This window comes from Sphaerodactylus townsendi, linkage group LG05 (assembly GCF_021028975.2).
Source record: "Sphaerodactylus townsendi isolate TG3544 linkage group LG05, MPM_Stown_v2.3, whole genome shotgun sequence".
NCBI lineage: Eukaryota > Metazoa > Chordata > Lepidosauria > Squamata > Sphaerodactylidae > Sphaerodactylus > Sphaerodactylus townsendi.
Window position 1 is genome coordinate 21935751 of NC_059429.1, and position 21560 is coordinate 21957310.

At 47.0% G+C, this 21560-nt stretch overlaps 1 protein-coding gene across 4 annotated transcripts in view; it reads right to left on the reverse strand.

Annotated features, from left to right (window-relative positions):
- NR2F6 (nuclear receptor subfamily 2 group F member 6) overlaps positions 1 to 21560 on the reverse strand; it is a 43681-nt gene that overhangs the window by 10824 nt on the left and 11297 nt on the right. Inside the window, exons 1-2 of one of the 4 annotated variants that reach the window (XM_048498123.1) lie at positions 3463 to 4112; positions 1570 to 1736 (exon numbers count right to left, since the gene is read on the reverse strand). In XM_048498123.1, the coding sequence (XP_048354080.1) occupies positions 1570 to 1654 (85 nt within the window). In that variant the 5' untranslated portion in view covers positions 1655 to 1736; positions 3463 to 4112. Of the gene's footprint in view, positions 1 to 1569; positions 1737 to 3462; positions 4113 to 21560 lie in introns of those variants that run through there. The other 3 variants (XM_048498124.1, XM_048498121.1, XM_048498122.1) reach the window with 3 other exon arrangements.

The following is a 21560-nucleotide window of genomic DNA, read 5'->3' on the forward strand; positions in this document are numbered from 1 at the left end:
TGAAGGAGACTCAAAGATGCTTACAATCTCCTTTCCATTTCCCCCCACAACAACGCTGTGAGGTGGGTGGGGCTGAGAGAGCGCCGAAGAACTGTGACTAGCCCAAGGTCACGCAGCTGGCGTGTGTTGGAGTGCACAAGCTAATCTGGTTCACCAGATATGCCTCCACAGCTCAAGTGACAGAGCCCGGTTCTCCAGATTAGGGTGCACCTGCTCTTAACCTTGGAGAGAAACGTATCTTACTGTGACATGCCTCTGAAGATGCCAGCTTTAAATGTGATGAACCACTAGGAGCACAAGCTACCAGACCACAGCCACCCAGCCCCCAAATCCCACAACAGCCAGTTGACTCCCTAAAATTGTTTTTATAAGGTTCCTCGTAGATGGGAGCGGGAGGGAGCGTCCAACTGATATCTGCCATCGTTTTTCCACAGGGGCATTCTTTTCATGTGTATAAATGGTTAATTGGACAGATCAAGTACTCATTTCCTCGATAAGGAGTCAGACCGCTGCTCCTTCTAGATCGGAATTGGTGCAAAGGGGACTGCGAAAACAAATCACTCAGACATTATGCCACCCTCAGAGACACTACAGTCACACTGGAACCTGAATGTACCACTGATTTGGCCACACCCAAAGTTGCCCAGGGCACAGGGATGAAGCATTGGACTCCTGGCGTTCAAGGCCAAAGTACCAAGCTGAGCTGCTTCGTGCTGCTCATACGACAAAGCAGGCTGGGTGGCACAAAGTAGTCCACAGATATACTGAGACAATTTCAACAGCCCCTTCCAGTTCTCCGGCTTCACCTCAGAGAACAAGCATGGTGTGGTGGTTAAGAGCGAGGGCCTCTCATCCAGAGAACCGGGTTTGATTGCAAACTCCTCCACATGACCCTGCTGGGTGACCTTGGGCTGGTCACAGTTCTCTCCGAACTCTCTCAGCCCCACCTACCTCGCAAGGTGTCTGTTGTGGGGAGAGGAAGGGAAAAGGAGCTTGTAAGCCGCTTTGAGACTCCTTAAATGGAAAGAAAAGCAGGATATAAAAAACAAACCCTCTTTCTCCTTCTAAAACATGAATACGTAGGAATTCTCTCACCAAAAATTGATCTGACAGCTTCAGAGGAAGCTTATAGAACCACAGACGCCAGTCTGAAGGGCAGAAAAGTTTTAAAAGCTACCGTGACCAATCTAGTACTTTTTTATTCCATCCTCATGGCAGCCTATGTTGTTCACCTCTTCCCTACTGTATCCTTACAACAACTCTGCCAGGTAGGCTAGATGGAGCACATGGCACTGGGTCACCTAGCAAGCTTTGCGGCACAGGCAGGATTTTGAACTGAAATCTCCTGGATCAAAGGCCTACAAGATTTAACACATTTCCTGCACTAGTGAGCATTAACATTCCCCTGCAAAACTGCACAGTTAACCTCCAAGTATGTCTAATTATTGCCCCTAGCAGTCCTGCTTTCCCACCACTGTTTTCAGTAACATCCAGAGCTCCAAACCTCCCTTTAGCCACTGGGATGTTAAGCAGACAGGCGCTTCAATGGACTCCACGCTGCTCAATTACCTCCAAAGCAGTTTGTGTGGAAACGAACAGCTGCCGAATGAATGCCCAAGGTGGAAGGGAAAGGCGTATTACCTTCTTTCCTCATGCCGACACGAAAACACTTCTTCAGGCGGCAGTATTGGCATTGGTTGCGATGGTGCTGGTCGATCTGGCAGTCTCGGTTCGACCTGTGCAAATTTAAAAACCAAGCATTGTTGGAGATCAGCTTCCCATAACTCAAGACAGGCAGAGCATCCCCCTTGTTCAAGTAATACGCACAGCCTCTGGAGGAAAAATTCTATGTCGAGGGGTTGACAATTCACACTGTAACTTAAAGAAACATGCATATGTTTGGTCGCCAACAAATTAGTTTATTATTCTCAGAGGAAATGAAGACAGACGTTTTTCCCCGGACAATTACATTTCTCCCTGTCCATTCTGATAGATACACCAAAAGCTAGAGAACACAGGCGGAGCATAGAGAAGAAATACACTAAGAAATATTCTGATTAATCACTCTGGCTACCCCCATACACCACTAGTGGCCTGATAACCTCCCGCTCCCAAGGATAACAGGAAGGCAACAGCCGTCCCTGTACTGTTCAATCCTTAAGCAACTGGCATGCCAAGGTACACTATTCTTGAACATGGAAGTTCTATTTAGTGAACACTGCCAATAATCCTCAATAGTTCTCTCCGCTTTATGAATGGGTGCATTCCCCTTTCACAATTAATTAAGAGAAAAGGTGTCTAATGCTCTGGTTTCACAACCTGAGGGCTGGATCCAAACTGAGTTTTCAACTAATGGAAGACCAGAATATCAGTGGGCCAGACTGTTCTCCTCTCTCCTTCCCACAATAGCCCGCTGAACTCTGGAACGTTACTCCTGGGCAACTGGGGACCCTCTGGTGTGGCACAAGGGGCAAACAGGTAATCTGAAGTAGACAGAGGGAATTAATAGAGTTACACCTTACCTTCCATTTATGAGAAATTTAATCTGGATCCAACCCTATGTACTGAGTGAGAAAGGATTTGATGGTTGTGCAGTCAAGTGGCAGCCAAAGGCGTAGCTGGGCCAAACTGCGCCCGGTGCGCATACTATATTTTCTGCCCTGCCCCCCCGTGGCGCCCCCCACCCCCTGCGGTGCCTCCCCTTCCCCCCTTCCCACACTTACCTTAGTTCCTTTCCTTTTTCTTGAACTTTTTTCAGGCTGCAAAAGGCCTGTTCTCAGTAAAAATGGCCTGATGGAAACTATACTTCCCAGGAGACCTTGTGAGCCCCAAGGTCTCCTGGGAACTGTAGTTCCTCAGGCCGTTTTTACTGCAAACAGGCCTTTTGCAGCCTGAAAAAGTTCAAGAAAAAGGAAAGGAACTAAGGTAAGTGTGGGAAGGGGGCGGGGGGCACCGTGGGGGGCGCCGCAGAGGGCGGCGGGGAAAGGGGAAGGGGCCTAAGGGCAATTTTCTGGGGGCCCTGGCGTGCACCTGGTGCACGGCGCACCCCCCATCCCCTTGTAGCTTTGCCACTGGTGGCAGCTGATTCATGGTGACCCCATAGGGTATTCAAGGCAGAAGATAAACAGAGGTGATGTGTCATTGCCTGTCTCTGCGTAGCCACCCAGGACTTCCTCGGTGGTCTCCCATCCAAGTTCTAACCAGGGCTGACCCTGCTCAGCTTCCAAGGTCTGTTGAGATCAGGCTAGCCTCGGCCATCCCAAGTTTACTGCCCACCAAAGCCACTGGTAGGACCCCAAATGATAATTCTAAGGGTGAGGGGTATTCCTCCCACCATTTCCTTCAAACTGTGGATCGTTCTGTAAACCTCTTCCAACCTCCCACTTAAGCATCCACAAACAAGAGCAACTGTAAAATGCTTTCAAGGCTCTACAGCACACGAACCAGTCAATACCAACCTACCTTATACAGGTGTTTGGCACGCGATCAATCCCATGCTGGAGGCGGAGGAGCGGCGCCAGAAAAAAACAATGTCACGGCAGAGGGACCATTCAAACCAGGAACTTCCCGACATGTAGCTCCCACAGCCCAGGCTAGCTCAATTGCACTGATAGCTAAGCAGGCAGGCCTGGCTAGTATTTGGATAGGAGACCATCAAGGAAATCCAGGGTCGCGAAACCGAGGCAGGCAAATTAACTCTGAACATTTCTAGCCTGGAAAACTTCATAGGGTAACCATGACAGCTCTCTTTTAAATCTCTGCCTCCCCCCCCTGCTGTGTTGCCTAATGTCAATTTTTTTTTTAAAGGTGAGTCTCGCCTCACTGAGCCGTAGCAGAGAGACCCATGGGATCACTGACCCACTGGAACTTTTCAGTGTGACCTTAATGGCCAAGTCAGATCTACTGTGTTTAACACGTGTAAAATAAGAACACAGACCCCCATACAGAATTAAAGCATATTAAAAGTGGCTTGTTCCATTTCTTAAACCTTTAACGACATACTGTATATGCTCGAGTATAAGTCGACTTTTTGAGCACATTTTTTAATGCTGAAAAAGCCCCCCCCTTGGCTTATACTCGAGTATATACGGTAATTCCAAGATGGCCGCCAGAGCTGTGGCACACTGAGAAAGGAGATCACACCAGCTGTGGCAGAAGCATTTTGCCAACTTTGAGTATTAAATTCACCATTCCCTTTTGTGTTTTTATGTAAAGCTAGGCTTGTAAATCCTCCAGCTTTGATAAAGCCACAGAGTTGCTTCACTGGCTCTGAATACCATGTTAGGTATTACTCTGCGCCCTTGAAATTTGTGTTCTGACAGGCATGGCATCCTCTTGGACAGAGATTCCCTTGCACTTGCAGCTGCTGCATTTCCCACCCTAGACTTATACTCTAGTCAATAAGTTTCCCAGTTTTTTGTGGTAAAATTAGGTGCCTCGACTTATATTCGGGTTGACTTATACTCGAGTATATAGGGTATATAAAACATAACATAACAACCATCCCAACTAACACAATTTGGAGCGCATAGTAATAACACCAGTTAAAAATTTTGCCACAGCTTCCAAAACCTTGTATCTATCACCATTTAAAAGAAAAATAACCTTCTGTTCATCAGTTATCCCTTCAAGCTCTCGCAAAAGGGGAACTATATATTTTTCCCTAGATAACACATAGAAGGGACAGTATAACATCATATATAGGAAACAGATTCTACACAATCCAGATCACATAAACATTTCCTATCTTTGTGGAGAATCCCTAGATATTGTCCTTGTAGAAGGGAAGAAGGGAAGATACGGCATCTTGCAAGGGTAAGAGCTCTACGCCATCGAGCCTCTGTCAGTAAGTATAGGTCTCTAGCAAAAAGTGACTCTGTGTCTGCACACCTCAAGGAGAGAAAAATACTGACTTAAACCCCTTCTGCACATGCAGAATAATGTGCTTTCAAACCACTTTCAATGCACTCTGCATTGGATTTTACTGTGCGGAATAGCAAAATCCACTTGCAAACAATTGTGAAAGTAGATTGAAAGTGCATTATTCTGCATGTGCGGAAGGGGCCCTAGTCCAGCGTCCTGTTTCCAACCATGACCAACATGAAGGTGACTTACACTGAGTCAGACCCCTTGTCCCATCAAAGTCAATATCGCCCACTCAAACTGGCAGCATCTCCCTGGGGTCATGGGCTGAGGTCTTTCAGATCACCTGCCCCCCTGATTTCTTTACTGGAAGATGCCAGGGATCTAACCTGGCATCTTATGCATACCAAGCAGATACTCTACCACTGGGACACAACCACGTCACTTGTTATGTCAGCCTACAAAGGTCTGTCTGATCCAGGGGTGTCCAAATCTGAAGCCCCAGAGTTGGACACCTTTGCTCTAACCCTGCATCCAAAAGTGATCCAATGGATGCCTCACCAGGATGCTTGAAAGCAGGCTTTACCACAAAGCCTCCCCCCCCCCCCGTTGTCTTTCTGCCATGGCTACCTTTCAGAGGTAGACTGCCTCTGAGTTTGGAGGTTTAATTTAGCTACTTTTTGTGGACAGACGTCTTCTCCATGAATCATTTGGCCCATTATAAGAATGGCAGGAGGCCTGGACGATCTTCCTATTTCTAACAAGGCCAAATGCCGATAAGCACATCAGGAAAGGTTTCATCTTGGACGCAACAAACAAAGGTAGACCGATACTATACAGGGTGGCTCCATCTGGCTGACGGGCATTGACAAAGTGTGGACATACCTAGCTGGATCAGATCTACTTGGCACTCACTGCAAGCTTCCAAGCCACCAATCGGCATTAACCAGTCCCCCTAGTAAGTGGACAAAGGAAACACACACCTAATGCCCACAAGCAACAGGGCATAAGAAAGGTTACCGCACAACCCCACATCACTATTTTTCACAAAATGAAAGGATGAGATGTAGACAGATCCTCCCCAGCCTGCAAACTGCAACTCTTATATTCTAAACCCTAAGCAATGGCTCTGCATTGCTCTGGCAAAGCTCACCAATTTCCACCCCTGAAGACCGAAATTTACTAGGGCAGAATCAACGGGATGCTCGGCACTGTAGCTATTCTCCCTCCCCTTTTCCCTACTTATCCCTCTCTTTTTCCGGCAGACGGAACACCTACCTGGCTTTTCTGTTTCTCCTCTATTCAAATCCCTCCCCCAACCTCACCCCAGACAGTCTTAATACATATAAACATGTAGACTTTTAGGGTTTTCCAAGCCCTGAATGAACACTGCTGGGCATTAAACACAAGGGAACCTGAAGCACTCCCCACCCACCACGCACCCCGTTCACTGTGAAAAAAATGCGTGCAAGAATCGTCCCGTTTTGCCTGTAAAAATGCACTCCCCTGTCACTCCCCCTTGCCAAAAGCCAGCAACAATCACTCCTCCCCCACCTTCCCTGCATGCAACAGCGCATGAGCGAATGCATCAGAAGGGATGAGGAATTCCAGCAATTTCCTCTGAACATCCATCACAGCCAAGACGCAAGGGGGGATTGTTCTTGGTGGAAGGAGGGGTGCAGGACGTGTGGGAGGCCCCACCCCCAAGCCAGAGAAAAATGCACTCATGTCCTAGCATTATTCAGTGGGTGGCAGAGATCCACTTCCTGCTCCAAAGCGCCTTCGCCTCGCACTTTCCGCCTTTTTGTTTCACCTGAGATATTTCTGGAGTTGTTTTGGACCTCTGAGCTTCACAACGTAGACAGCAAACACACACATAAAATAATTCCACTTAACACGGCACGAACATGGTTTTAAAGGAAGAGGGTTTGCGGTTTGGGGGGCAGAATTCCAATTCATTCCCAAATGATTTTTAAAAGCCCTCTTTGCATGCCTGTGTAAAGGGGAGAGACACACATATCCCTGACCTCAGGGAAGCCACAACCGAAAAGCCCCTGCTCCAGAGAGCTGACCTTCTCCATTGTATCCTCACAACAACGCTGTGTGTGAGAAAGAATGTGAAGGGCCCAAGGTCACCCAGCAAGCTTCTACAGCAGAATAGAGATTCACATGTAAGTCAGACAGCCTACGCATATACTACAGTAGATAGACTGTAACTTGTCCACCACAACAGGAGGGGAAGGGATTACTAAAAACTGGAGGCTTCTACTGTACTGTTATGGTACTCCTGTGAAAGTGAAGAGTTTGGATGTATACCCCACCTTTCTCTCTTGTCAGGAGACTCAAGGTGGCTTACAAGCTCCTTTCCCTTCCTCTCCCGACAACAGACACCTTGTGAGGTAGGTGGGGCTGAGAGAGTTCCAAAGAACTGTGACTAGCCCAAGGTCCCCCAGCAAGCTTAATGTGTAGGAGCAGGGAAATAAATCCAGTTCACCAGATAAGAGTCCATGGCTCATGTGAAGGAGTGGGAATCAAACCTGGTTCTCCAAATCAGGGGCCACCACTTTTAAGCACTATACCACGCTAGTTCTCTATTCTTCCCTTGAGTGAGCACTATAGAGAGGAAGGCTCTTTTCAAACGTGTGCATGTGGCTGAGAGAGACAGCAGAAGGTCATAAGAAACTTGCCCCAGAGGTAGTAGAAACAAACAGGTACTGTTTTTGCTAGGAAGGGTGGGAACCAGCCAAATTCTGCCACACCTTCTTTTTATTCAGATTGTCTGACTGTCAAGATTGTCTTACAATTTAACTAACAGGCATAAAACCTCAGAGGCAATCGAAACACAAGGCCAATAATATCAGGGGAAACAGCAGAGTGGGTTGGCAGGGAGGGGGAATAGGCACATAAAAATATGCAGTGCAAACTCTGCAATGCAAGTAAAAACATTATTTTAAAAAACACATTATTTGTAGCAAACGGGCGTCCACACTGGGCTGTAAGAAACAGGAATGAAGGGTGTTTTCATCTGGTGCCTCACAAGACAGCCAGCAAGAAGGGCCGGTTAACGTTACTGGATTAGGATTTGGAAGATCCAGGGTGAAATCTCCACTCCACCCATGGAAAGCTTGCTCAGTGACTTAGGCACAGTCACGCTCTCAAGATTAACCTACTTGACAGGGTTGTTGTGAGGATCAGAGGAGAGGAGAATTAGGTAAGCTGCTTTGAGTCCCGTATGGGTAAAAAACAGGGTATAAATGAAGCCAAAATAAACAAATGAGACCAGGCCACAAATGAAGCTCTTTAGGAAGGGGAGTTCTGCAGGGCAAGGAGCCATCCCTGGAAAGGCACTGTCCTTGACCGCCACCACTGCCCTTTGGAAAGCAGGCGCCCACAAAGCTGGGCTCTCAATGCCCATCTTAACTGGAAGGAGGTACCCCAGTCTTCAGGTACCCCAGCCCAGGAACATTTAGGGCTTCAGAGATACAGAATCATTATTTTGCTTTTTTTCCACCAGAAAGCAAATTAGCTGCCCTATAGACAGCAGCGGCCATAGACCAGATAACCGTGCATGGATTGCAGGGAACTGGCAATATGACAGAGGTCTTCTAGAGAGCACATAAAAAAAAAGAATCCTGCAGGACTAGTTCAGGCACATTCCAGCTTTAGAGGAAGAAACAGGTTGACTTGAAGTAACTTGACAAGGACGGGTCAGTGCTGGAAAACTGAAAATCAGGATGGCTGCAGCACCTAGCCTGTTCAAAGGACTTTGGATCCATTTAAATCATGTCCTCCGGATTAACTAGGAAGTGGGTTTTATTTTAATTTTAAAATCTTTTTTTAAAAAAATACAGGATCTCACAAGGTAAGACACCATCCAGGAGACAGAAAAGGAGTTTTGGGTGAAACGGGGCCCTAAACTACGCAGAGGATCAAACTTTTAGGCCCACAGTAACACCAATCAATTCAGAAACCTGACAGAAGTCGATTTTCTGACTTTCAGATATGTACACTGCTAATAGCAGGGAGGCTCTGGAAAGCATTTTTTTTGGGGGGGAGGGGAGAAATCCATCTTTGAGTTGCTAACCTGTTTAAAGATGCACAAACGTAGTAACTTTGAACCGTTCTCTTGGGCTCATTCCACACATGCAGAATAATGCACTTTCAAACATCCTTTCAGTGCTCTTTGAAGCTGTGCGGAATAGCAAAATCCACTTGCAAACAGTTGTGAAAGTGGTTTGAAAACGCATTATTTTGCGTGTGCGGAAGGGGCCTTGGTTTTACATTCCTTGCTAGTACTATATATTCCTCTCCACCCATTACCCCAATTAGGCCGTCTCAATTTTAGCTAGAGACAGAGAGCAAGAGGGAGTAACTGGGATCGATAACCTATGTATACTGGGATAGTCCTGGGTGAAAATTCTCAAATGAGCAGCCGGCTGTATAATTAAAATATGGTTTTATTGAACAGTGGTAGAACGAGAAATATATTTTAAGAAATGAACACACACACACACAGGTGCCAACTATGAGAAAAGGGATGCAGTTGGATAGGATTTCAGGGGTGGGTGATAGCTATCGCTCTTGAAGGGATACCCAGGGAAAGCAGCACTGAAGAGAAAAATGACCAGAATTTCCAGGAGCAAAAGAAAGTGTGTGGTGCACGCACAGATCCAGAACACACACACACACTATGAATGGCCAAAGGACCAATATTTGTAGCCCAAAATGGGTGCTGAGGTGGTATTGAGGGAAGGTGGCAGGAAAGCGAGAGACAAAGAGCTGGTTGCTTTTCCAGGGTTCCTACAAAAGAGTTGGAGGGGCTTGAAGAGTCGCCAGGACCTAAGAGAACACCTAGACCAGTGGTTCTCGGGACCCCTTTGGGGGTCGAACGACCCTTTCACAGGGGTCGCCTAAGACTCTCTGCATCAGTGTTCTCCATCTGTAAAATGGATAAATGTTAGGGTTGAGGGGCACCACAACATGAGGAACTGTATTAAAGGGTCGCGGCATTAGGAAGGTTGACAACCACTGGCCTAGACTATTCTCCTGAACGCAGATTGATTGCTGAGAAGGGTGTAGATAGGGTAGAGTGCTGATTAAATCACTTAAGGGAGACACAATGGGAGTTAGTTAACCCCGCTGTCCAGCCAGGCAGACCTTAGGGCCAGGGGGAAAGTTCCGTAGTTAGCCTCCTTCCTGCCCAGGCTTGGCACACAAGATGGATCCCAACACTTTCTGAGAGGCATCCATTTTGTGGGGAGCAGTGTCTTGCTCTGATGCCAGTCTCCGGCCCCCATACCTTCAAGGCATCCCTTAGCAGCCGGAGGGGTTTGACTGCTTACAATCCCCCCCTACCCCCCCCTCCTGTGTATAATTTTGTTCACACATACCAGACCGCTAGTGAATCACTGGGGTTGCCTAAGAGATGAGCCAGCTGTAAATTGTTACAAGATGACCCTGAAAGGGGGTAGAGAAAGCTTGGGAGAGAGGATGAGAACAGGAGCAGAAAAGCAATCGGATCGGTATTCTCGGTCGGAAAATAAAAAAACGAGCCGACTGAAATGGCGAGATTGAAGTCAGACGGTGCTTTGGCTGTTTGTGGGTGTGGGTGTAGATTCCCCAACTAACCATTAAAAACAATCAATAATTATTTTTAATCAATTGATGTGGTTAAATACTGATTGGAAATTTCAAATAAATCCAAGGCAGAATAAAGAAAAACACACAAGGGGGATCCAGTGAGACTCAATGGTCGAGGTCAGAGAGAGAATCTCAGCAACAGAGAATTATAAAAGCAGCCGTTCCTCTCCCACCATAAGCCTGTTGGTATTACCCCAGCCATGTATCCTACATTGGCAGGGCACAGCATGGTGTGGTGGTTAAGAGCAGCGTAGTGCAGTGGTTAAAAGCAGGTGTATTCTGATCTGGTTTGATTCCCTGCTCTGCCACTTGAGCTGTCGACGCTTATCTGGAGAACTAGATGTGTTTCCACATTCCTACATTCCTGCTGAGTGACCTTGGGCTAGTCACAATTCTTCGGAGCTCTCTCAGCCCCACCTACTCACAAGGTGTCTGTTGTGGGGAGAGGAAGGGAAAGGAGCTTGTAAGCCACCTTGAGTCTCCTTACAGGAGAGAAAGGTGGGATATAAATCCAAACTCTTTTTCTTCTACAGGAAAACAGGGGAGCCATTTATGAATGGAAGATATATGGACAGTGAAAGAGTGGATCCGCCCATCATTAATGACTACAGCTTCAAGGTTTGAGGGGAGGCTGGTATGGAGCCAAATGTTTTAGTAAGAAAAAGTTGATGTCCCATATTGATTAAAAGACAGCAACATCCATGTACTGCTTTGCTGCTGTGAGGGCCAGGAGGATGATGGGTAACTTCTTGTCCTAGTCCCAAGCTGAGGAGCAACCCATGTTGTGCAGAACTTCCTTAAGGGTACAATTAGTGCACTCGATACAGGCCCAGGACTGTGGGTGAACTGCTAGCGTGGTGTAGTGGTTAAGAGCAGATGCACTCTAATCTGGAGAACCGGGTTTGATTCCCCGCTCTGCCACTTGAGCTGTGGATGCTTATCTGGGGAACCAGATTAGCTTGTGCACCCCAACGCATGCCAGCTTGGTGACCGAGGGCTAGACACAGTTCTTTGGAACTCTCTCAAGCCCCACCCACCTCACAGGGTGTTTGTTGTGAGGGGGAAGGGAAAGGAGTTTGTAAGTCTCCTTACAGGAGAGCAAGGGGGAATATAAATCCAACTCTTCTTCCTCTATGAAAATGCTTTCTGAACTCCAAGTGCCTTCCCCAATGAAATGTGGACCCATGTCGGAGTCGAGGATTTGTGCAATTCCCCAGAGGTTCCATATGTTATTGAAAAGAATGTGTGTGGTCCATCATAACAGCTGTATTCTTCTTCCAGGGGGATGCTTCTGCCCATTTGATGAAGAGATCTACTACTGTGAGGCAATCATCCATTGCCTCTTGTGGTCAGTGAGAGAGGGCAAATGAAGTCTCTCTGAGCACAAGTCCAAGGACCTACCATCAGTGGTGCTGGAGGCTGAGCACAAGCCTAAGGACCACTGTCTGTGGAGCTGACCATGGCACAGGAGAGCTAATTGTCTACCCAAGATTCTACATCTCTGTGCATTCTTGGCCATCGGCCTGTGACTTTGGTTCTATCTAACGTTAACCCTTTGCCTCTATGTCCTTGTTCATGCACAAATTGTATTAAGTCGCCCCAAATCTCTACGGGGATAACCCAGGTGAGGTTCTGGGCTGGGTTGATAGCCCAGCAGACTTGGTCTTTTTGCTGAATTTTACAATGGCCTGCGGGATCTTTTCCTGCTTCTGCTAATTGGGCCATTAGCATATCTCCTTTTTGAAGAACTGCTAGGTCTAGGCAAGCTGTGGGAAGTATAAGCTGTTGCCTAGTGGTTACTGGGTTGACCAGTAGGGGTCCACACCTGCATCCTCTAGGATGGCTTCCTTTGTAATAATGCCTGCCCTAGTATTCCAAAGACAAACATCTGTGGTGTCTTTCTGAATCACACTGTTGGAAGATATTCCAAGGGCCATCAAGTCCAATCCCTTGCAATGCAGGAACACACAATCAAAGCACTCCTGTCAGATGGCCATCCAGCCTCTCTTTTAAAACAGGAGGAGGAGGAGGGGGAGGAGGAAGGGGGGAGGAGGGGGAGGAGGAGGGGGAGGAGGAGGGGGGAGGAGGAGGAGGGAGGAGGAGGAGGAGGTGGTGGTGGAGGTGGTGGTGGTGGTGGTGGAGGTGTTGTTGTCGGGATTTATATCCCCCCTTTCTCTCCTGTAGGAAACCCAAAGGGGCTGACAATCTCCTTGTCCTTCTCCCCTCACAACAAACACCCTGTGAGGTAGGTGGGGCTGAGAGAGCTCTGAAAAGCTGTGACTAGCCCAAGGTCACCCAGCTGGCTTGTGATGGAGTGCACAGGCAAATCTGAATTTTCCAGATATGACTCCACAGCTCAAGAAGCAGAGCGGGGAATCAAACTCCGGTTCCTCATACAGTTGGAAGATATTCCAAGGGCCATCAAGTCCAACCCCCTGCAAAGGAACACACAATCAAAGCACTCCTGTCAGATGGCCATCCAGCCTCTCTTTTAAAACCTCCAAAGGAGGAGACTCCACCACACTCCGAGGTCATGCATTCCACCAAATGCATGACCTCAGAGTGCGGTGGAGTCTCCTTCTTTGGAGGTTTTTAAAGAGAGGCTGGATGGCCATCTGACAGGAGTGCTTTGATGGCTTTTTATATGAGTAACCCAGGTGGGAGCTGTTCTATGCTGATCAAGGGCGGTTATGCAGTGTTACCCGTCCACATGGGATATGGGCTTGGTGTCTGAAATCTTGCAGTCATTAGCCAGCCAAACAATAGCTGCCTTGGCAGTCCAGTTGGAGCCCATGCAAACAGCTAAGGGACAGTCAAATGGCTCAAACTCCAAGATGGTCCAGAAGGCTTCTACGTCTGTGGCTCTGTGCTTAACTGGAATGAGGGCAAGCTGTGCCTTTAGGGATATAGGAGTAAAACACGTGGATTGCTCCCAAATCCTGCAGCTGTGCTTCTGCTACGGACTCTACCCACCCAGCAAGCTAATGGGAACAGCGAACTGGGCGAAGAGGACATCTGCGAATTTCTCCCGTTAACTATGAGCCGGTTGGGAGTGAAGGATTTTCCCTGCTCTTTTTTGAAATCCACTCCCCCGCTAAAATTGTGCAATACTTGTGTTGGAGACTGGCCCATTCGGAATCTTTCCTGAGAGAATGAACTTCAGGGGAGTGTGGGAGGTCTGGACTAAAACCTCAACACCTCCAATAATAAATTCCCCACGGCTGAGGCTCCGAGCAAGGGCCAGACAAATTTTCTCACACAGGCTGAACGTGACCCCTCCACTGCACTTAGGCTCCTGGAAGCGCATGAGACTTCTCTGAGAATCTGACTGCTGCAGAGTCATATCTGGGTGTGCCACGGCAGGCGCCTGAGTGAGGCTACGTGTTAACCTGGCAGGTGCACTTTGCTGCTCAGTCCCCCAGTGCCTCGGGGCATTCTTCAGATGTAGTGGTTAAGAGCAGGTGCACTCTAATTTGGAGAACCGGGTTTGATTCCCCGCTCTGCCACTTGAGCTGTGGAGGCTTATCTGGTGAACCAGATTAGCTTGTGCTCTCCAACACATGCCAGCTGGGTGACCTTGGGCTAGTCACAGTTCTTCTGAGCTCTCTCAGTCCCACCCTCCTCACGGGGTGTTTGTTATGAGGGGAGAAGGGAAAGGAGATCGTATGCCCCTTTTGAGTCTCCTTACAGGAGAGAAGGGGGCGGTATAAATCCAAACTCTTCTTCTTCTTGAACAAAGCATACAGTCGGACAGCCTTGTCTGCAAAGGACTCTGGGAAATCTTTGGGAAGGTTAAAGGTGCCCGGCAGGACTCTTAAAGGAGGTACATCCACAGGGACGGGTAACCTGAAGATTTGCAGGAAAAGAGATTCCACCTAAACATTAGGAAGAACTTTCTGACTGTCAGGGCTGTTTGACAGTGGAATTCACTGCCTCGGAGAGTGGTGGAGTCTCCTCCTTTGGAGATTTTTAAACAGAGGCTGGATGAACACATGTCGGGAGTGCTTTGATTGTGTAATCTTGCATTGGAAGTGATTAGATTTGATGGCCCTTGTGGTCTCTTCCAACTCTATGATTCTATTATTCTGTCTTTGACCCTCTGGGAGTCAGGAGGGTCTGCATAGATAGATCCCAAAACTCTGAGTGGCGGCCATTTTTAAAGATGAAAATATGGGGTTAATACGATCCACCTGGCTGGCCAGATGGAAACGCCTGGCGAAACAGTTCTGTTTTGCAGGGCCTGTGGAAACTTTCCAAATCCCACAGGGCCGTGATCTCCCTAGGGAGCTTATTTTACCAGGTAGGGGCCAGGGCCATAAAAGCCCTGGCCCTCATGGAGGCCAGCCGGGTGTATTTCAGGTCAGGCACCTCCAATAGGTTCTCCCCTGAAGAACGGAGGGACCTAGCAAGGCAGTATGGGCAGACGCAGTCCCTCAGATATGCAGGTATGCTTAACAGTTTAGGGATGCTAAAGCAAGATGCTTAAGATGCAGCCAGGAATTGAACCAGGGACCTTCCGCGGCTCAAGGACTTGAATCTCTATGAAATGTCCCAGGCAAGCCCAGGGAATAGTCAAGATTCACTGTGTCCCTTGCAAAGGACTCCTTCAAAAGACTTATCCAAATCTAGACAGAGCAGTGGAGAAGAGATACAAGTTTGGAGCGTTCCTGCCCCAGGGAATGATCTCATTTAAGTGCTCCAGTTTTCCTCTATATTTAGAATCCTCATTGTGGAAATAAATTTGGATTCAGGCCTTGGCCACAGCATTCATCAAAACACGACTAATGCGCTAACACTGAAAAGGGCGTGCATGTGTGGAGAGGCAAGAAACTTTCCCAATTGTGCTGGACACACTAATTGCATCATTAGGACGGGCAATTATTTTGCAACAAAACACGCATACACCATCCCAGCCCTCCCCAGCTGCATTTCAAATAGTCAAATTAGCTCAGATTCTTGGGAGCAACTTCAGATTCTTTTGACATGGCAGACTCCAGCCGGGCAAGGGGGAAAACACAGGAAAGGGAGGGGAAAGTCCCCTTATAAAGGGGACAAGGTAAAAACCCCTTCCTAAAAAACAAAATAGAGTCAAATTGTCGAAGGCTTTCACGGCTGGAATCACTGGGATGTTGTGGGGTTTCCGAGCTGTATGGTCGTACTCAGGCAGCATTTTCTCCTGACGTTTCACATGCATCCGTGGCTGGCATCTTCAGAGTCAAATTATTTGGATAGATCATAAAAAGTGAAAAGCCGGACTGTACAAGGCAGGACGAATGCAAGAAGAGACATAGAGAGCAGCCAGATTCTGCAGCTGCCCTGGTTCCCAGTTCCCTAAGCAACGTCTGCTCTTGGCAAGTCACTCCAAGTCAACTTATCTCTCCCCCTAGGGTGGAATGTGCCTGAACCAGACTGACCAGATTCCTGTTTTGTTTGTTTCTAAAAGACCTCCATGGCACCTTCAGAAGCCCCTATACACGGCAGTGGGCATATCTGTGGGTGCTATGTGTCAGCAAGTCACTTCCGACTCATGGTGACCCCATGAATCAACAGCCTCCAAAACATTCTATTGTTATCAGCTTTGCTCAGGCTGCGGGCCGTGGCTTCCAGCGTGGTGTAGTGGTTAAGAGCAGGCGGATTCTAATTTGGAGAACTGGGTTTGATTCCCTACTCCTCCACCTGAGTGGCAGAGTCTTATCTGGTGAACCAGATGTGTTTCCGTACTCCTACATTCCTGCTGGGTGACCTTGGGCTAGTCACCGTTCTTTGGAACTCTCTCAGCCCCACCTACCTCACAAGGTATCTGTTGTGGGGAGAGGAAGGGAAAGGAGCTTGTAAGCCACCTTGAGTCTCCTCACAGGAGAGAAAGATGGGATATAAATCCAAACTCTTCTTCATCATCTGTTTAGCCACTGTAGAAGATGAAATGCTGAATTAGCCGGCTGCTAAGGTCATAATTTGCCTAGAGCGCCAGATAAGCTTGGGCCAGTCGTGGCTAGTCACCCTAAAAAGAAGATTTGGACTTGTGGTCATCATACCGAAAAGGTTGGGAACTACTGTTCTATATCAGTAGTTCCCAACCTGAGGTACGCATACTGCAAGAGGTACGCACCAGAGCACTTGGGGATAAGCAAAAAAAATTACAAAATGGGTTTGCTAATATGGGGGTGCTGCTTTAGGGAAATGGGTTGCCAAGGGATACACAAGTGAAAAAAGTTTGGGAATTACTCCTCTAAACCACGGAGCCAGAGACCCTTCCACATGTAGTACTTTGCCATGTTAAGCAGTTTGGTGCCCGGATGGACATATGACCATCTTGATATCCACGATGGAAGGGGGGTTATAGACAAGCAAAAGCAAATACCATAATACTTAAATACGGCTTTTGGCATACAAAGGACCTCACCTCCAGTAATCATTACAATAACCCTATCTGCCACGCACACATTTTGAAGTCAGGGCACCAAGTCTTGCCAAAGTTTTCACTGGAGATGAGACTCGAATCCAATCCCAGCTGCTGTTTGACAGCTCCGGCCCCAGACAAAAAAGATGGTTTCAAACACATTCTGGGGGAAGGGAGAAGGAAACCCGCCTCTGGTTTCTTGGGGGTTTCAAACTAAGAAGAGACAATATTTTCTCAGTTCATTTCTCCCTGCTCAGTACCCAAATGGAAACACTTTACTGTACGAAAGGGAGGGGAGGGAGAAGCTCTCTGGCTCAAGCCCATGAGACTAGAACATGTCTTTACCAGCACTTTCCGCATCCTTTTTCCCACCTACCTTTAGGAAGTCTCAAAGTGCCTTACAATTACCATCCCCTCTCCACAACAGACACTTTGTGAAGTTGGCAGGGCTGAGAGAACTGTGACCAGCCCAAGGTCACGCAGCAGGCTGCAGGTGGAGGAGTGGGGAATCAAACCTGGCTCTCCAAATTAGAGTCCACCGCTCTTGACAGTTAAATCATGCTGGCAAGGGGGGTAGGGGGAGAAGGGATGGGAAATCTCAACCCCAAGGGGCTTGCACTCTGAATTAAAATAGGGAGGACAAGAAAAGGAGAAACACACTTACAAGTTCTTAACACACAAGTTGACTTTTACATCAGTTAACCTCTTTTACCAGCCTTCATCCATTAGGATTTTCCCGTTTTGAACAGAACTTTAAAAGCTGCTTTCAGGGAAGAAAGTCCTTGTGAAACTGACTGGCAGGTACTTCAACCCATACAAAAAGAAGCACTGTTGCACACAACTTACAATCTAACTTGTGGAACTCACAGCCACCAGGAGTGGTGATCATTACTAGCTTAGATGGATTTTAAAAGGGTGTGTGTGGGGTGGACAGATTCATGGGCAATAGAGTTATTGCTAAACACTGTTGGAGATGAGGTGCTGAATTAGATGGACTGTGGGTCTGATCCAACAGGATTCCTCTTATAGTACGCCCCATCATGGACACTAGCCAATATCACCCTAAGACTGAATTCAGAAGCAGTCTCATAAGTATCCTCTTCCCTTCCTCTAGCACAACTGAGAAAAGGCAAGAGGGGAAAAGCCTTGACACAATTTCACTAATTCCTCATCTGTTTCTGCTTAAACAGGCCAACACAAACATTAAAACAGTAAGGGGTACAATTCCAGCAGAAAGAGAAAAATGAAGATTTTTAACTTCATAACAAACTACACAGTAGCCCAGATAATTGAGTGGTCATAACTGGAAAATCAAGGGATCCTTAGCTGGCCTTCCAGGCTAGTCCCCTTAGGAAAATGTAACCATCGTTCAAAACAACTTTCAGACGGAAGGCCCATGTGGTACTGATGTTGAGTGGGAAAACATAGCCACAAAGGCTCTGTAACAGTGGTGGGTGGAAAAAGATTGCTTCCAATGAGAACCATAATTTTCTAGCCTCGTTGGTTTCTTCAGAAAGCGGTGGACAATGTCAAAAGATTGGTGATACTAAGAAGAGTGTTCTAGTCCTGGGAGGAGAGGTTAAATATACACAGTCAGCACACTCCTGGCAGATGACCATCCAGCCTCTGTTTAAAAACCTCCAAAGATGGAGACTCCACCAAGACAGCGTATTCCACTGTCAAATAACCCTCACTATCAGGAAATTCCTCCTAATGTTTAGATGAAATCTCTTTCCAGCACCTTGAATCCATTACTACTGTCCTAGCCTCTGAAGCAGCAGAAAACAAGCTTGCTCCCTCTACAACAGGGGTAGGGAACCTGCGGCTCTCCAGATGTTCAGGAACTACAATTCCCATCAGCCTCTGTCAGCATGGCCAATTGGCCATGCTGGTAGGGGCTGATGGGAATTGTAGTTCCTGAACATCTGGAGAGCCGCAGGTTCCCTACCCCTGCTCTACAACATGACATCCCTTCAAATATTTACGCATGGCTATCTTGTCACCCTTTAATTTTCTCTTCTCCAGACTAAACAAACCCAGCCCCCTAAGTCTCTCCTCATAGGGCAGGGGTCTGCAACCTGCGGCTCTCCAGATGTTCATGGACTACAATTCCCATCAGCCCCTGCCAGCATGGCCAACTGGCAGCGGCTGATGGGAATTGTAGTCCATGAACATCTGGAGAGCCGCAGGTTGCAGACCCCTGTCATAGGGCATGGATTCTAGACCTTTAACCATTTTGGTTGCCCTCCTCTGGACATGTTCCAGCTTGTCAATATCCTTTTTGAACTGTGGTGTCCAGAACTGGACACAGTATTCCAGGTGAAGTCTGACCAATAGAGTGATGCTATGATCTAGACCAGTGGTGGCGAACCTTTGGCACTCCAGATGTTATGGACTACCATTCCCATCAGCCCCTGTCAGGATGGCCAATATGACGTAGCCTAGAATTGCACTGACTTTCTTACCTGACATACTACTCTGCTGACTCATGTACAGTTGGTCTACTATGACTCCCAGATCCCTTTCACCTGAACTGTTGTCAAGCCAGGTATTGTCCATCTTATATCTGTGCATCTCATTTTTTTCTACCTTAGTGTAATATCTCAATTTCTTCCTGTTGAAATTCATTTTGTTAGTTTGGCTCAGCTCTCTCATCTGTTAGGGTTATGTTGAATTCTGACCCTGTCCTCTGGAGTATTAGCTACCTCTCCTAATTTGGTGTCATCTGCAAATTTGATTTAGCATGCCCTCTATTTCATCATCCAAGTCATTGATAAAACTATTGAATAGCACTGGGCCCAGGACAGAACCCTGCGGCACCCTCAAAGTTCAGTTGGCAAACCAATTACAAATCCAGCTAGCAGTCGCATTGTCTAGCCCAAATTTTACTAGGTTTTTTGCAAGAATATCACAGGGGACTTTTATCAAAGACCTTACTGAAATCAAGGTGCGCTAAATCCTTCATCTACCAAGTTTGTCACTCTATCAAAAAAAGAGATAAGATTAGTCTGGCATGACTTGTTTTTGAGAAACCCATGTTGACTTCTAGTGATCACAGCATTTCCCTCCAAATGTTGACAGACTGTCTGTTTAATGATCTCCTCTAGAATCTTTCCTAGTATCAGTGTCAAGCTGATACTGCGTGGTAATTGCTTGGGACTTCTTTTTTCTCTTTTTGAACATGGGGACAACATTTGCCTCCTCCAGTCTGCAGGGACTTCTCGTGTTCTCCACAAATTCTCCCAAGATTACTGCCAGTGGTTCAGAGATTACTTCTGCCAGTTCTTTTAATGCTCCTAGATGTAGTTCATCAGGGTCTGGAGACTTGAATTCATTTAGAGTAGCCAGGTATTCCAGTACTACCTCTTCATATATTCTGTGCTGAATTTCCCCTTCTGCTTCAACTGCTTCATCTTCCCCAGGCTGAGCACTGCTCAACCTTTTGAGAGAAGCAGGCCTCAAAAAGAAGACAAAGAAGGCATTAAGTAGTTCCACCTTTTATCCATCCCTTGTTAGCATTTTGACATCTTCTCCACACAGTGATCCTACCATTTCCTCATTCTTCGATTTGTTACGGACCTAACCCGAAAAGCCCCTTTTATTGTTTTCAACTTCGCCAGCAAGCCTGAGCTCGTTCTGAGCTTTAGCTTTTTTGATTTCCTCCCCAGAGGGGCTGGCTATTGTTTTGAAATCCTCTCTGATGATTTTCCCCTTTTTCCATTTCTTGTGCATGTCCCTTTTAAATCCTAGCTCAGTTGACAGTTCTTTAGACACCCATCCTGGTTTCTTTAGACGCCTCCCATTTCTCCTCTTCACTGGAACTGTTTGAAACTGTGCCTTTAATATCTTACTTTTACGAAATTCCCATCCATTATGAACTCCCTTCTCCTTTAGTATTTTTAACTACGAGATCACACCCAGTCAATGCACTTTCCAACACAGTTGCTGATCAACCAAAAAACCTGATCCAAGTTGCATTTCTGCATTCTCTCGCGGCTGTAAGGTTGAAGACTGCTTGCAGGAGCAAGTGTGAAACCTGTCAACGGAGCGAGCTGGTGCAACTTCGCACAGAGTTCTACTGCTGTAAAATGTGGGGGTGGAGGGCGAAGTCACACTTCCCCCACAACAATACACAGGATTACTGCCTTAAAATAAAATCAACAACAACAACAACCACCTTTATTTGGCATTTAAAAATAGGTTCTAGAACATTGCCAGACATTTTTGAAATACAAATCAAGAGTACATTCAAAACGCAGACAGGAAGACTGTATATAGCACTATACATTACTTAGAAAGTTCTGTCACTTGTAAAAGAAATTTTGCTACTTTTTCCAAGAGCATGGCATCTGTGTTGTTTAACAGAAGCTCCACAACAGAACAGTCAGAGTCACTTTCAGATTTGTCTAGGGCCAGCCTGGGAGAGAAATTCCTAATGCCCACATATCTTGGACAGTCAAGAATAATGTGAGCAAGAGTCTCCACTTGATTTTTACAGCGTGGACAAACCCGATCCTGGAGAGGGATGGATAAGTATAAAATAAAATCATAGAACAGAAGGGGCCATAAAGGCCACCTAGTCCAATTCCCAGCTGAATGCAGGATCAGCCTAAAGCCATGGTGGCGAACCTTTGGCACTCCAGATGTAATGGACTAC